Raw genomic sequence first — 17,209 nt, forward strand, 5'->3', positions numbered from 1 at the left:
GAGTATCAAATCGTCTTTTATTAGAGAGACGCACAATCGTAGTAACGACGCCAGATTATTCCGCCTTGATTCCAAAAGATTTTTCGAAGCAAAAACCATCCTGTCAAGAAGTTGCAGTATTTTTTCGTACGGTGGAGAAATGAGCCGTAATGACCCAAAGTGCCACTGCTGCCACATGGCCTGCCTGCAAAAGCCTCATTCCGATTTGCGGCGGTGCAATTGTAGATTGCAACGCCTCCCCGAGGGCGAGAAGATGAAAGCCGACACACATCCCGTGTCATTCCCTTGTAAATGTTTTTAATGCAAAGCGTCGGGCCACGCCGGGCTGTCGTGGCTTGAGCAAGACGCTCGTTCGTAATAAAGAGCCTAAATAATATTGCACGCCGAAGGTCCGATGATAAAAATCTGCAGACAGTTTCGATGAAAACGAGGCGCTACGCACTGTTTAATGGTTGCGGCTCTCGTAGGAAATGGGCTTTATGGTTGTTCCGCACCTAAAATAACAAGCGATAAACACTGGATCATAATTTGCCGCTGTCTAGTGCCATTTAGCGCAAATTAAGTCTGATACAACTACATAAAGTCTTGCAGGGGGAATGTTGGGCTTTTACGAAACACTCAGGACCCTCGGAATAGCTTTTCGCGCTAGCACGGTACTAATTAATACTTACTATTAAAGCTGCTGGTCATTGATTAATCTGTCACTCATCAAGGGTGTTTAGTCAAAGCGGCTAATTAAGGTAGCAAGCGGTTTTGAATGCACCGACCATATACTAATTTTGTCAGTTTTTCCACACCCTGTCAAGTCATCAGAAAAGTATTTTGGTTTTTTTTCCCCCTTCCCTGTCTGCTTCAGTCTCACCTCTGAGCATTTTGACGTGCTTGTAATTATGGAGACGTTGAGTCATTAGGCTCTATGCGGGAGACACTGGCAATCATAGACTTGATTTTTTGCAAGTTGTCATGAATGCATTTTGTTTCATCTATTGGACTGAGTTAGCAGAAAAACAGGAATTGGCACTTCTGGATGATTTCAAGTCTTTGGTGGACCGCAGAAAGGTCAGACGGCTTAAATGTTTTCGCTGTCAAACGGCGAGGACGCTATCTGACCTTAACAATAATTTGGCGTTAAATGGCATCAAAAATTCGGAAGGCGACGAGGAAGCTCTTCTAATGCGATGTCATGGATTTTTCAACCTTCATGTATTTTTGACTTCAAAAATGATCTTTTTCTTTCATTTTTTGTTTTGAAGTTCAACCTATAAAATATTTTTTACCATATGTTGTCATTTACAGCAATGACGTTTCAGATGGAAAAAAAATATTTGAGTTGCTAAACCTGAATCACAACTAATAAAACTCTGCAGTGAGGCACGTTGCTTCCATGAATCTCCCGTCCTGGGCAAGGAGGAACTCCCAAGCCACCGGCACATTGATTCCGCTGGTGGTCTACGCTTGTCTTTATTAATATTTCATTATTCATTGTGTTTTATGTTTTCATAAGCTCCGTTTCATTGTACCTGCAATAAAGTCTTTCTATTGCATTATATTTACGTTCAATCTTTATGTACGGCGCTTTGCTACAGCTGCGCTGCGCTCTGTAAATAAAATAAGAGTTTAGTGTCTCAAACATTAGTCCAGATGGACGTGCACTGTCAAACTGTGAACGGCTCATTAAATCAGATCTGTTACTTGAGTAACGATGGCAATTATAAAGCTCGTACGTCATTCACGGTGACTTCGGAGACGAGTCCATTAGATGGACTCGCTTGCCTCGTAACGAGAGAGAAACACGCAAGCGCGGGAAGAACGAAGGTAAGCACAAGGTGAGATTCTAACCCGGAACCTCTAAATGTCACGTTTCTGAGCTTCGCCAAGTTACGGTACTTTGAATATGTCGCCATTTACGGTTTGGCTCGCAAGCCGAATTTCTGGATTTGAATTTCTCCAGAGCATTTCTGACTGCAAATGAATTCCACCCGCTGTAATTAAGATGCGATACGGCACAGCATAAATTTAAAATAGTCTGCCGCTCCGAAATGAATGCCGCATGAAGAGAAAGGTGAGAGAGTTCTATTCCCTGTTTATGAGATATTCAAAATACGGCGACTCAAAGCCAGCTTTTTGCATAAGTCACCGTGGAAGCGTTTCGGCGACTCGCAGGGACGATGCAAAGTTGCCTTGACAAACACTTTTTAATAAAGCGACTATTAGGAGTGTTGGATGTTTCTTTCAATGTCATTATATCGGGAGGGTGAAGAAAAACTGGAAGGAGAACAACCTCCAGCTCATAAATCGGCCGTCCTCTGCTGTTGCAATAACGAAATATTTGCCAATAATAAAGCTTTCAAAAAAAGAGCAATGCGGGCCGTGTCTTTTCTATTTGAAAAACCTGCATGTTTACCAAATTGTCTCTTCTCAAGCGTGTATTGGAAACGGATGATAATGACTTATTAATGTCAAGCCTACCTGTTTGTTTTTTTCCCCCCGCAGAAACACATCTCCCGCTTTGCTAATGATCTCTGACAGACCTGACAGGACCTCTCTGCTGAGATTTCTCATAAAAACAACCACGTGAATCGATCAGCTGGGCTCCACACCGGCCTGAAGCTGATGCATATTTTATTAGTGTGCACCAAACAAATCAGGTTGAGAACAATCTCATTTCCAACTACCGTAATTTTCGGACTATAAGTCGCGTTTTTTTTTCATAGTTTGGGTGGGGGGGCCACTTATACTCTGGTGCGACTTATAGTCCGAAAATTACGGTACTCTAAACTATGGAGATGTTTCCCGTCAAATAACGCCGACAGTTCGGCCGGCGCCTAGGAAATGCTAAACGGCTTTGATCGGGATATATGATAAAAGGTCACGCGAACGTAATTATCCGGGAAATATTGACCTTAACGTCGGCCACCCCGAGCTTCATTAAGATTTTAAATGTGAGGTCTGACACAAGAAGGGCGAGCGCATTTTCATCGAGTAATGGGATCTAGACGCGGCGACCTCCAGGAGTAAATACGTCGGATTTCCCTTCGTACTCTGTTCTTCAATACCCCAGCAAAGTCACTTGAAGGTGATACCTGGGAGAATAGGATCCCGAGGCCTATTGACTCTGTACATTATTAATTCCGTTTCAAGCTTACAGCAGCGCCCGCCAGCATCATTTCACAAGCAGGGAGGAGAAATTGGAACAGTTGGGGGGGGTAATACTCTGACTTCTCTTTCTGCCCCATGTCAATACCACGCCAAGAAAAAGATCGAGGTTACAGCCCGCACGCGGGGTCGGGGAGGAGTGCTGGCCGAATCCAAATTCGCTTCTGGGTCCAAGTGAACTAAAGTCGTTTCTGGTAAACTTCAAGTTAACGATTTTTATTTTCAGACAAAAAGCACAAAGCGATTACAGACATAAAATTGGTAGCGTCGCTGTCGGGCAGAATGCTCGCATCTCCAAAAAAGCAGAGGAGAGGAAAAAATGAGCAGCAATAGATTTACCTCCCCAATCCTTTTGCTTCCAGCGTATCACGCGAGAATCACATAATAACGACTTTCCGTGGGCAAACTGTCGGGCGAAAAGAAATGTAGCTTCTGCCCTGTCGTGATAAGAGGTGCGCTGTGTAATAATAACCGCCTCGGACAATCCATGGGCAGATCTATAAAATCTTATTAGCGGTGCAGGTAAAGCAGTGTCGATACAAGGCGACAGATGTGTTGCTTTTGTTGCAAAGCCACGAGCCGGTGACAAGCGTAACCTTTAAATGCAAGCCTGACAACTTCAATCTGCCTACTTCGCCCTGTTGTTGTTTTTTTCGGCGTGGAGGAGACGGCAGAGCAAACGCCGCCCGCAGGAGAATTGATTAAATGTGAATAAGGCATGAGCTATGAGCAGCGACTCGCAATGTAGCTGGTCACTACTACGGGAGAGAGAACAACTGTCGAGATCATTTGACGGCGCCTCGCTAAGTCGCCGTGGCATCTCGGAGTCATCAGCCGCGGCCGAGATTAAAAGCGTTGGAACACGGGCGATGTTTTTGACAACTCTGAAGTGATGCATTTGTCAAAACACATCATGACTAATCACGAACTCAAGCGGACTTGAACATCTCCAACGTCGCACAACAAAACACGCATGCACGGTTATGTTTGAATGATGTTTTGAAAAGACATGGCCGTTTGGAAAGGCGACGTTCATATACAACGTGCTTACAAATGTCTTCTCACGGATATGCCAGGCTAAATAATGGAGGTGTCAGCCTCAACGTGAACAAAAGAGGCAGCCATTATTTTTCCAAAGCCCATGACCGGTTAAAATACTGCTTGACAGTCTGTAACTGTCATCAGTTGTGTGAGGACAGGTTTTTTGACCCAAGACAGGTTTTTTGACCCAAGACACCGTGGTGTCAAACCCAAGGCCCGGGGGCCAGATTCGGCCCACCGCATCGCTTAACGTGGCCCGCAAAATTAAATTTCTTGTTAACACACCCAAACTCTATATTGTCTTTCCTTTTGATAACAATGAAGTATTGCAAAAATAATTTGTTATAATCCCAATTTCAAGATGGAAAACTGTGTGTATGTGATAATATCCACACACATTCATTTCTATTGTGTGGTAATGTGAGGACCAATACGGTGGCACCGTGAAATCCAAGTGAGCCGATTTCAAAGTCCTTCATCCATCTTTTTTTCTTCCTACTAACCAACCAATCAAAACCAGATCGGTTCAACGTCACGCACGTTCTCTTAATGACCGAAATGTACCCTCCACCTGGAAGCCAAGGTTTACGGTGGCAATGGGCTGCTGATTTATGTGACGTGAACATCATGCAAGCAAAAGAGCTATTCCATCAGGGTAGACCTTTTGATTAATGCTCCAAATTGCACCAAGGTCATCAAGCAAGAACTACGAAAGAGCAAGGCCATGAAGGCACATACGTTACGGGAGCCACGTACTGGCGATAGGTTGGACCGAGACCGTGTGGGCTCTGACATTATGATTAGAAGTTACTAAACTGCAATACGAGTCAAATCTTTGGAACAAGCTCACAGAGAGATGAAGATTGCAGCGAGCATTGAAAAATGATTATCCCCCGACAAGAAACGTGATTGGTCGGTCGACCAAAGTGGCCATTTTGGGAGAAAACCTTTTTACAGTCCCACAGAGAAATAAATGGCTTTCCAACAAAAGGTGTTGTCCATAGTGCCGTGTTCTTTTGTGCGGTTCTTTGTCTGGCAATGATGTCTTCATCAATAGCCTCTCTGTGATTGAATTTGGGCATCAACAGCCTGCAACAGATCAACGTTTGCAGACGCCCACTAAGCTACGCCGTAATCATGTTTGGACAGAGATAATCTAATTCTCAGTCAATTATCTTGGCTTCCACGGAACTGATAATGCTTGCTCTTAAGCGGCAAATTGGCAACGTTCGAATGTAAACACCATGTTTCACGCTAAATGTGTTGGCTCGGTCTATCGGGGGTTTCCGATTTATGGTCCGTGGCTACTTTTTCATTTGCGGGCCACGGCGGAGGTGCTCGCTCGACAGCACGAGGGTGCGCCGAGGGGGGTCCCGGACTCCATTATCGTTATCGGTAAATCCCATCTTAGACAGGGAGCGGCAAAGCAGATGCTACGGCTACGTTTGCCTGCCAAAACGCATGTGACAAAATGACAAAAGCAGCCACGCAGTCACCACCAAGATGAGATTTTCACTCGCAGTCAGTCAAGATGACAATTGCAGATCACATGACACCTACACATGCTCTAAAAATATTCCCCGCAACTGTCCAAGTTAGCAAATGGAATCCTTGAGTCTGTCTGCCTGCCTGTTCAGACTGTCACCACAGCGTGCGTGTAAATCCCGAGCAATTATTTGCTGAACGTAGAGGCTGAGACCTTCTCCACGGCATAGCAAAGACCGGCATGTTTGTTTGGCCCTTGGGATGTAGCTTGAGCTTTGAAAAACAATTCATTCATTATGAGTTGGGTGACTTTGCTGGCCTGGAATTGGATAACAAATTTCAAATATTGATGTGATGGTTGAGAAACAACAAACCACGTACAGACCACGTTCCAAGTGGCTGGGAGCAGGATCGTAAATACATTTGAACAATTCAATTCGAGTCGGACATGACTGCCAAACGATTAGCACACAATGGATGGATGGATGTTCCACTGGAAAGCTAAAGTGGATAGGGGTAACGATTCAGACAGAGCCGTCATCAAAGTTGTCGCAGTTCTCCAAACAGAAGAGGAAAAGTGGATCGTTTGAAGCAATATTCGAATGCTTGTCCCAGAACGGCACAATGGTGTTTGTTGAATATTCGAAAAGCGCTCCTCTGTAGCGCTCTTCACCAGAATAATGAACGCCATCCAAGCTATGCCATTTGACTCCCGTATCAATAAAACAGCAGGGAGATTCATCTTCAGAGTCTTTTTTTTTCCCTTGGCATATGGGATTCCAAGCTCGGTCCTATCTCCTAAATTAGTATCTTCAGTCGACAACCTCACTAAGTTCAAGGTGGAAATGCACAAAGAGATGAAATCAATAGACGACTAAAAACAAAGCCTTGGTTTGGCATAAGAACACAACCGGCTGGAATAAAGTCATCGCTTCAACCCGTGTGGTTTCTGCAGCATCCTGTTCTCAACCTTTCCCAGCGGACTTCCCAGCACATTTTCACTCTTGTGCTCTATAATGACAATTCACGTTGGGCATTTGATTTCAAAGCATCTGCCTCAATAGAAGACACCACAATTCACCCAGGAAAGCTTTTGAGGAAAGAAGATCACTAGTTGGGAGCAAAGTATCATCAAAGCAGCTTTAGCAAAAAAAAACTCTTGTGCATCTCATGCTGGTATTAAGCCAACGCTGCATTTGAAAAAACACAATGAAAGCGTTACGGCTGATATTGCAGAAGCGCCGCAATATGGAGCGACAGCCGTCTTTTCAGATGGACTGGAAAAGAATCCTTTGATCCGTTGACTTATTGTTGACTTTTTGCACAACTGTGCGGAGCCTCACTTAAGCGCTACTTGAAGCCCGAATGGGTAGTTTTTCTTTCTTTAGCGTTAGCTAGGCACGTTTGTGACAGAACATAATGCAGCACTCCACCGTAGAGAATGACTATTGTGATGAGGCATTCTTAGAAAGCGAAGACATCTAAGCGCTACTAGCTTAAGAGTATTTCTCCGTAGCTGCTTAGCGTTTCAGTAGCAAAGCGACTTTTGTAATCATATATAGTACAGTCGTGTCTACAGAGGCTCCTTTTTTTTTCCAAAACCTGAAATGCATCTGGTTGTCTGATGTCACACAGCTATCCGCCAGAGATGGTGAAGAAAAAGATGTCGTGAATCATCTGATAAGGCAAGGAAGCACAAGCGTAGATCTCGTCAATCCCCTCGGCTATACCTGAACAAATTATAACACGAGTACGGTTTTACATTGGTAATCTTCAAAGTAAGATGGCGTCGAGATCCAAAACAAATGGAAGGACATATGTTCAGTTGAGCAGGTATTCACTACCCAGTCGTTGGCTAACGTAGCACAAGATGCTTAGCCTAATTTGCTACATTTCTCTTGTGGGTAGCTTCAGATTATCACTCGCTCTATTTTCCAAGTAGCTAGTCCAAGCATGGCTCTAACGTTGACGATTCACACAGACGCCAATTCACTTACGAAAGCTGGTGATCTACAATGGATTGATTGTATTGTGTGCCTGTTGAGTTCAAGAGGATGAGGTCATGAGTAACGCTTGAAATGACGCCTCCATGACAGAGACATGGAAGGAAATGTCAACCTCACTTAGTTCGTACATGCATGAAAACACAACCGTAGCGCTGGCCTCGGGCAACGTGCTGTCTCGGGGGTGCAAAGAGACAATTGCATTGTGGTCAAGTTGCACAGATTGCATCAACATGTGCTGCACCAGTTTCCGTGGATTCCAATCACTGCTGCGTCTGACGTAAAAGAATCAAATTAAGCCAGTTTCCCTTTTGGTGACGTCATCGTGTCGTTCATTAGCTCAAAATGGCGGTGTTGAACGATAACGATATATTGAATTTTTTGTTTTGTGATACGTGAGAGTTCCGCCCGTCGTCGCCGTTATGGAACGTGGGCCATTATTGTAACGTTGACGAGCCCAAATTCAGACGTTCACTTTGACTGAAAAGCGAGCCTATAGTGAATTTAAATTCCAAAGCACCTTTCTCTCCTTTTCTTGCACTTAAGCTCTGTTCAGAGTATCTATAAATAGCCATCAATATTTAATGGCACAAAAAGATGAGGCCATTTTCTCCTCGGAGCAGATGCTATAAAGAACAATGATGCGCCGCTTTGGCTCCCTGCTACACAAGAAGTGCAAAATAGAAATGCACTTTAAAGGCAGCCGGGTCTCTCCAGGAAGTCATTAGGTCAGAGAAGTGTGGAGGATGGTCGACGAGGGGGCTTTAATAATGAAGAGCTGGCCGGCCGTAGGGAGACGCCGCCGCAGGCAGCCATTTACACAGCCGTGGAAATGAAAGATATTGAGGCGCCCCCAAATGTCTTTGAAAAGAAATAGCCAGCCAACACTTGTTAGGGTGAACACGAGCACCCAATTAGGATGCAATCATTAATAAGTAAAAGAATATCAAGCTTGAAATCAGAGATGATTTAAAATTGCATGGCACTGGCTTCAAAATGAGAGCGTTTGTTGACATGCGTGCTTTAATCCAGATACGCTTCTAATTTGACAACAGGTTTAATCTGACTCTTTGTTTTGCCCAGTATACGCCATATGCACGCGAGAAGGATAAGATGATTATTATATTATAGCACGGCATCGTATGGTCCCATCCATTCTTCGATTAATCTTTCGCAAATATGCAGCAGATGTGACATTTTACAATGATGGATTTGGATTAGACAGCACTTCAGATTCTGTTTTTGTTTTGTTCTTGAAGAAGAACTCTGCGGTATTTGACTGTTTCCGATCTCTTTGGGATTATGTACGTTCAATTATGAGGAATGAGATATGAATTATGAGCGTAAGGAGTTACCTTGCGTACGCGAAATGCTGCGTGTAAATTCAAAACACATTGCTTTGCTTTACCCGACTTTAAAGAACAGTCCAAATGAATTCATATTTGGATTAAAGTTGATTTACGTTGAGTGGAATCAAAAGTCAATACAAAGCTGCGTTATTCTTTTTTTTTTTTTTTTTTTTTTTATCCATTCACAAGGCAACTCAATGTTCTTCACCTAAGCAAAAGCAGCATTTGCAAACAAAACAACTGAAGAAAATCAAAAGGCAAAGAAAGGAGAACAAAAGAAGCTCATTAAATTAACAAAAGGAACAAACATGGACGTGCTAATGCACTCCCGGCTATGTGTGAACTGAAGGTTTTTTTATCCAACATAATTTCTTGTGATTTTTCACCATGCATTACAAATGAAATGTATTATTTTGATTGGAGAAAGTCTCCTAAGATGTCGTCTGCGGCTCGTTAGTTGCGCTCCAACTCCTCGTCTTGAGCGGGTGTTTACGAACGATGGAGTGCAAAGAGTCAGATAGCAAGTAAATGCATCCTCCATAGCGCGACGTCATTTACTGTTGTGTGTGTGTGTGTGTGACCTTTACTTGCTCCTCGTGGACCATCGATTGGCCTCCTCCTACCGTGTGAGTTTTCATTTGCACTTAATTAGTCCCATACGCTTCACTTCCATGTCATGGGCGCATTTGCACTTTCTTACGCCCACACCATGCCCATGTTGGAGTTTTCTGTGCATTTGCGTTTGTTTTCTTTTCTTGGGAAATGGCAAATCAATCAATGATCTCTAGCTTTGCCGCTTTGATTGCTTTCGTTGACAAGTGATTCAATATTTAGGGAGTGACACAGTGTTTTTAAAGAGGACTACAAATATGAAATTAGTTGAGCTAAAGCAGCGACTTTGAGCTATCCAGTTTGCCGCTAATGTGTGCCTCGTTTGTTTTTCTTATTCAGATTGAAGCCCGCAGCGCTAAGCCGCATCGTCAGTGAGCTCATAAATCCAAGATGAGACTATTTTCTCAATGATAAAACCGAAACGACTTTGTTTGAACAACACCAAAATAACGTCGGCAGCAGCAGCAGCGAGGGAGGCCCGCGGGCTAAACGTCGACAATCACGAGTAGAGGGAGAAAAACATCAAGAGCATATGCTCGCTCGTTGTCACAAGCGTGTTGATGAAATTGACAATTGCCGACAAGATAACTTGATTAATTCCAACAATTGATATTCAATGATGGCATCAATAATGACTCCTGGATTATTTCTATTTTTAGAAATAAAAGAATTGTTTTCTGCTTTGCACATGGACAATGTGTTTCCTATTTACCGTATTTTCCGGACTATAAGGCGCACCTAAAAACCTAAAATCTTCTCAAAAGCCGACAGTGCGCCTTATAGTCCAGTGCGCCTTATATATGGACTAAATTCTTAAACTCAAACTGGCCCAAAGCATTGTGTCATGAAATCAAGCATAAGTGTCCTGCTGAAGACTATGAATCATGAATCAAAAAGACTATGGATCATTATTTTGTGATTATAAAGTCATTTGTTGCATCTGAAGTTGAAATAAAAAGATAAAATGGAGAATGATTTGATTTGGATTTAAAATCTGACATGATGCATTAATGGTGCGCCTTATATAAGGATTAAGTTTTAAAATGGGCCATTCATTGAAGGTGCGCCTTATAGTCCGGAAAATACGGTATATATGTCTAAAATAAAAATCATTTATTTTACACACTGGTAGGTGGTTGATGATTTCAGTCACATCTTGTTAAAGCAAGTCTCCTCCTCAAAAGGGCCTTTTTTTTTTTCCTCTCGCATGTTTGGTGTTAAAATCAGCGCTTCCACCTCGAGTGGAAATCACAGGAAGTGCGGCGCGGGAGGCGCTTGTGTCGACATTGCGTTCACTTTTGCGTTTCATTCGAAATCTGAGTGTGAATACAATCAAATAGCAAATGAAATGTTGAAGCCTGTTTGTTACATGTTAGATTGTATTTGAAAAAAAATGGATGGAATTTGAAGAAGAAAACAGTTATGACTAATTCATGGTGGACTACTGTAGTGTGCAACTTGGCCACTGGGTGTCAGTAAAGTGCATTCATGAGTGAAGAGTTCCGAATATTTAAATATTACAAACAATAAAGTTTTACTTGACTACTGTGAGTAATAATAATAATAATAATAATAATAATGGGGTGTTGCTTTTGGCAGAGGATAAAGAATATATACCTGTGGATACGGTTATATTGTCCGTCGACGTTTCGCGTCACATAAATGCTATTCGTTAGCCCGTCTTCGGCATGTCTCGTTAGTGTTAGCATTAAGCTTACAGTTATGTGGTTGTTTGGAATAAATACCAATATAATTCTCTTTGTTCTATGTTTAGTTTGACGGTAAATTTGAAATTTGTTGTTTTTTACTCGGCAGTACCTGTTCCGAAACAAGTGACTCTTATCGGTGGGCGGCTAGCGGCGGATACACGCAACACATTGGAAGCGCCGGAGCTTAATCTCTTGTGGGAGCGGCGAGGTCCACGGCACCTAACTTGCGCACATTTACAATCAGCCGGCAAGAAATCAGAAGGCGCCGAAGCCACGCAAGGCGGCGGAATTGCTCTAATCTTATCAAAGGTGTCGTCTCCAAACAAACACGGCTGAAGTGGGATCGCTGCGAGCGCGGTTAATGAGTGTGCTCGTCCGATGGAGCGAGAGAACAAAGATGGTGAACCTCTCAGATGCATGTCAGGGAAGCATCTTCAATCTGACGCCAGATGCTGCCGTGTTTGTGTACCTTCTCAAATTGCAGCAGAAAAGTACCGACGCAAGATTCCACGGCAGGCTCCCGCCGACGAGGGAATCGCCGCAGCAGGTAAGGCGGCCTTGCTTTTTCTTTTAGATCTTGCAATTCACCAACTTGCTCCATCAAAGCGCATTCAATTATTCATCTTTCAATCTCACAAATATTTTACACCTAAAAGCCTGTTAAAGTGCAAAGTCAGGCTTAGAGCGACTCCAGATATTCTTAGTGCGTCTAAATGCGACGCGCCGGACAGTAAACAAGGTGCATAGTTGTTGGGTGCTCGCACGGTGATGTGAGAACGATGCCGGCATTCGGCCTCCGAGTCGGTTGGATTACAATTAGCTCTGGCAGGAAAGGAAACGGCTACACGCGCACACACACTTTGCAGATTCGAGAGGCTGAATGTGCAAGAGCGTGCCGCGCCCCGTTTGTGTGTCAAAGCAGCTTTGGATCGCATGTGTCTTCGGTTAATGGAGGCGGCATACTCATTTGTAGATTTAGTCCTTTTTTTTTAACGTTGCCTATACATCTTGTGATTAAAGGTGGAATCAAAATGCAGATTTTTGTTTGAGTGTGCTCCCTGCTGCCTTTCCAGTCTTCAAACCAAAGGAAGTGGAAAGATGTTAATGACTCGGGTTTGTAATTTGTTCTTTAAGAGGAACGCAGCGCGGCACCATCAACTGCCTTTAGGCTTGTCTGCTGAATGAATTTCCTCGGGGGGATGAATCCCTCCCTGTGTGTTGGGTTGTTTTGGGCCAAGGCGGCGAGATGGAGTCCAGCGAGGCCTCGCTTGGTGCCAGGTGGCAGCTGGGCGAGCGAGTCCCCGGCTCGCTTTAGTGAGCCGTCATCGCCGATTTCGCTCGGGGTCGCGACGCTTGTGATGTCACGGGCCGATCCGCCCGAAGATCGCAAAAAACGGACATTTTGATTCCATTCTCCAAACTGTTTGGACCCCTGATTGATTCTCATTGGCTGAGGGAATGAATTATTATAAATTATGTGTTCTATTTTAGACAGAAGCGGCCTCACCAGCAGCACCGAGGAATCAATACGCCTTCATTATCAGAGCGGCAAACAAAGAAATTGTATTAACTCGTTAAATGCAAAAAATGTTTTTGAGCTGGGAGTTCAGCAGCGAGAAAAATTCAGAATGTTTAAGGCTAATGACACAACAAAGAATAAAACAAGCCGCTTGCTATGTTTGCTACATGACGGCAACATGGCAGATAAATAGTCAGCGGCGTTTTTCAATTCCTTCCGACAGCGTGCGTGGCGAGAACTCGGAATAATATACTTGGTCCTGCGGGGGTCGCCCTTTGCCCTTTCAAAGCGACTGACTAACAGACACTTAGTTGAAGGCGTGCGCATTTTCCACTCCTTCCGACACGTTACATTTGTTTGATTCGGGTTTCGCTTTTCAAAGCGGGCCGTCGCTACAAAGCGTGGAGGAATTTTCAAAATCCTGAAAAATAAATTAGGTGTTCCTGAAAGGAATAGATCATCGTATAGGTCACCTGAACCAAAAAAAAAAAACCTCAGCAGCCTTTCTGCAATAAGCCCGCATACTAATTTTAACCTTTACAGCCGACAACACGTCCGGTCCGCGTTTTTGTGGGCCGTTTTTTTTTCCCCCCGCGTGACGTCAGGCTTACTTTTCAATTCACGTTGCATTGCAGCATATCCATCAGCCAATAATAACCTCAACGGCACCCAGCTCATTTTATTTTACCGTTGCCCCTCCGAGACCTATTCTCATTAGAATATCTGGCAATAAACCACTTGCATTTTCCTCCATTCATAATTAATATACTCTTTTTAGTTCTATTTCTCGCCACGCTTTCACGATATGACCGAGACACTCTCTCGGAATTGACTCCAGCATCGCCGGGCCTCTCGGCGGGAAATGTATTGATTCATTAATGACATTTGCAATTAAGAATCACGTGGGTAAAAAGAAATAATAATTCATATGAACCCCCCCCCCCGGCGCATGCAATGAGTCCTCTGAGGATATCAACGTGTCAGATTATTAGATTTGAAAACGTAAGGCCCCTTTTTGGATTATTAATCAATGTCATGTGTCGCTTTGAAGCCAACGACGTTTGTATTACCAGACAATTTAATGCTGATTCAATTGGAGCCGGTTTGATCTGATTTTTCTGGCTCCCACAAATGTATTTGAATATATTCTGTACAAATCATTATTATTTAAGCGGTATAGAAAATGGATGGATGCTGGATGATTTTTATTGCTCATTATTATTGTTTTATTTCTATTTCTGTTATTATATATATAAAAAAAAATCACCCAACTTTGCAGACACATTGAGCCTGGTGAAAAATGTTTGATTTATGACCCAAGTACTGTAAACAAGAAAATGGGTCTTTAGCGCCCCCTACAGTAGTACATTTGACCTCTATTGATTTCACTCAGCAACTCTGACCGAGACGGACGGCTGGTGTCCCTAGGAGTGCAGCTGGAGGCCATACATCACCTCTGCCCCGACCAGGATTGATGACAGCAACACTTAGCTGACATCACTGACTGGATCTGTCAGCTGTTTTCAAGTCTCTTCAGAGCGTGCTGGAGACTGACAAACGCTGACTCAGCTATTACCTCAAACAACCTCGCCAAACCAGTAACGGCCGCCGAAATGTCAGACGTGCTCCAACGCTCCAAACGCGGAGCTTTGCCTCGAGTGTCTCATCTGCTCAATGCTCATTTCCAAGTTTCTGACGACTCGTCTGGTTTCAAAGCCAAGAACAAGCGAGACTTAAAGAGCACCTGAGGCGCCTCTTGGATGGAAGCAACATAAACGCCAATAACAATCGCACTCGGCGTTTTTTCCCCAATTATGACGCTGACTCATGTTTTGACATCACCTCTTTTTCAGCCCGGTACTCGGACCTCCTCTTTGCAATTTCTATTGACTCTGCACTAAATGCAATCCACATGTGGTTTTGCCAAGGACTGGGTGAAAAAAAGTGCGGTCATTAGGTGGCGCCCTGAGGAACACCAGCGGCTGAGGTTGAAACGCGAGCCCCAAAGGAGGCTTTGGCCGTTGGTTTTGTGTTAATGTCTCCCAGTGAAATATGTAAAAGCCAGATGAAAAAAAGAAGGCCAACCTTTAAAGGTCAACAAAACACAGAACAGCGCCGCTGAAAGCGACTCTCCGATTTTCCGTTAACATTCATCTTGGCCAAGGTGGAATTTGGCAATTTTGGCTCTGCCGTGGCAACTTCCTTTTGTGAGGCAGCACCCATTAAAAACATATTTGAAATGAGTTTCGATTGTGTAGGGTAATAATAATTTGAGGTTGTGTGGGAAATTTGAATTTTTTTTTTTTAAAGGAAAATGTGAAACGTAGTAGTAGCTTGATCAAGAAAAACTGAATTTCCAATTTGGAAAAAAATAATCTATTCATTTGAATTAATTAAATAAACCTTTTTGCATTCACTAAAAGAGTCATTCTGGAGATCTGAGTGTCAAAAGGAGATGCTGGATGTCAATAGGACCGACTCCAATTCTAAAAATCATTCCTTCTACATCTTGAATGTAACATAACAATTAAATAATAATTTACAATTGTAAACGTGCACTTCTCTCGACCTCTGTGATATTATCGAACCAAATGAATTGCTGAACATGTCCGCCACTCCTGTCAAATCATCCGTAACCGAGCGCACATTACAAACAGCCTTGATTTTTTTTTTTTTTGCTGATTCATTTCATTCCCAGCCAAACAATTCCATCAATGAGCTCTCAGAATACTGGAAATTGCAAGTGGCCTAAAGCAGGAGCTCACCACTTGGCATTGGACATGACAATGCTGGCTACCACAAAGCAAATTAATATCAGACTAATTAGGCTGACAAGCAACTTTGCTGTTACCAGCCGTTATCGTTACGAGCCTTTTCGACAGCACTCGCATGAATTCTCGTTGGCTTTCACAAAGACCCTCAAAGCATTTCAGAGGTGCTCTTATTTCCTTCCTCAGTGCATCCTCGAGGTTCGTCTTTTCATTTCATGCACAGTAAGAGAGGTAAACAGTAATTTGGGGTTTTCTTTTCCATCGTGTGACTGCTGGGCAAATTATTATTTGTGTTTGTGTATATTATACACAAACACAAAAACTCACACTTTTTTTTTTTTTTTTATATCACCCTAGGTTTTGAGAGGAATTCAATGAGTACACTTGACATTTCTGGAAAATAGGGAAAGTGTGAGAAATGTGACCCGACCTCCAGGCTCAAGTGCAACAAAGGTCATCACATCATTAACTCCACCAAAAAAAGTAAAGTTTTCAAAAAAACTTTCTGATGAGATTTTGCTACATGAGACAAATATTCAATATTGGACAATATTGGTGAGCATATTGACAAGATATTTTATACACACACACACACACACACACACACACACACTATTTAAATATATATATATTATAATATTATATATTATACATATATATATATATATATATATATATATATATATATTATAAATTATACACATATATATATATATATACATATATGTATAATATTATAATATTTCCAGCTATATATGAACTAAAATTTGAAAAGTGTTCTCATCAAATCAAATGTCCACGTGATTCGATTCACAACCGAACCGGCTTCGCGTTTTGCATTCCCACATGCGCTGCTCCCACAGGGCCGATTAGGAGCCAAATCTCCACAAGAGACAAACACAGCCCGAAGGAGAGGAGACGTTCACCTGCTGCACTGTCTGATAGCGCGTGCACGCATACGCCGAACGTGACTATAACGCCCCCCCCCTCCCACCAACCCCCCCGCCCCGATGCAAATACGCAACTCCATGTGCTGCCTATACGTCACAGTGCCACAACGGCAAAAGAAAAGAAGTCCAACTCTGCTCGTGACCTCGTCACGCATGCACGAACCAATTGAGGAATGCGGTTCATGCACAATGCGCACGTTTACCACTGAAGGTGCCAAGTTGAGCAAGCGCCCCCCACTCCCACTCCCACCACGACTGTCCCTTACCTTTGCGCTCATCCGTCCCTGGCGACGGCTCGATGCATGGAAATAATCCCGAGAAAAGGGCTAAGAAGGTGAGGAGGAAAAACTCGGACATGTTTTCGGAGAGCGGGCTTATCAGGAGCCACGGCGCGTCCCCCCGGTCCCGTTGCTCGCTCCTGGCCCAGGTCCAGCTCCAGCTCCAGTCTCCCCCCCTCCCTCCTCTCCGGTCTCCTCCACCACCGCCGCCACGCGGTTGTTAAGCGTCGTTATTCGGAGATGTCCAGAGGATGCGGTGCAGCCAGCGCGCCCCCACCGCTCCCCGACGCATGCACTCGGCTCCGCGCGGCCGATGAGAGCGAGTGCGAGAGCGAG

At 43.6% G+C, this 17,209-nt stretch overlaps 1 protein-coding gene across 1 annotated transcript in view; it reads right to left on the bottom strand.

Moving 5' to 3' along the window:
* The window catches only part of lrp1bb (low density lipoprotein receptor-related protein 1Bb), a 134,588-nt gene extending 117,597 nt beyond the window's left edge, over positions 1–16,991 (bottom strand). The window contains exon 1 of the mRNA XM_061287322.1: positions 16,862–16,991. Within this exon, the coding sequence (XP_061143306.1) occupies positions 16,862–16,952 (91 nt within the window). The 5' untranslated portion in view covers positions 16,953–16,991. The remainder of the gene's footprint in view (positions 1–16,861) is intronic.
* Between the last annotated feature and the right edge of the window lie 218 nt (positions 16,992–17,209).

The sequence above is a fragment of the Syngnathus typhle genome, linkage group LG9, assembly GCF_033458585.1.
Source record: "Syngnathus typhle isolate RoL2023-S1 ecotype Sweden linkage group LG9, RoL_Styp_1.0, whole genome shotgun sequence".
NCBI lineage: Eukaryota > Metazoa > Chordata > Actinopteri > Syngnathiformes > Syngnathidae > Syngnathus > Syngnathus typhle.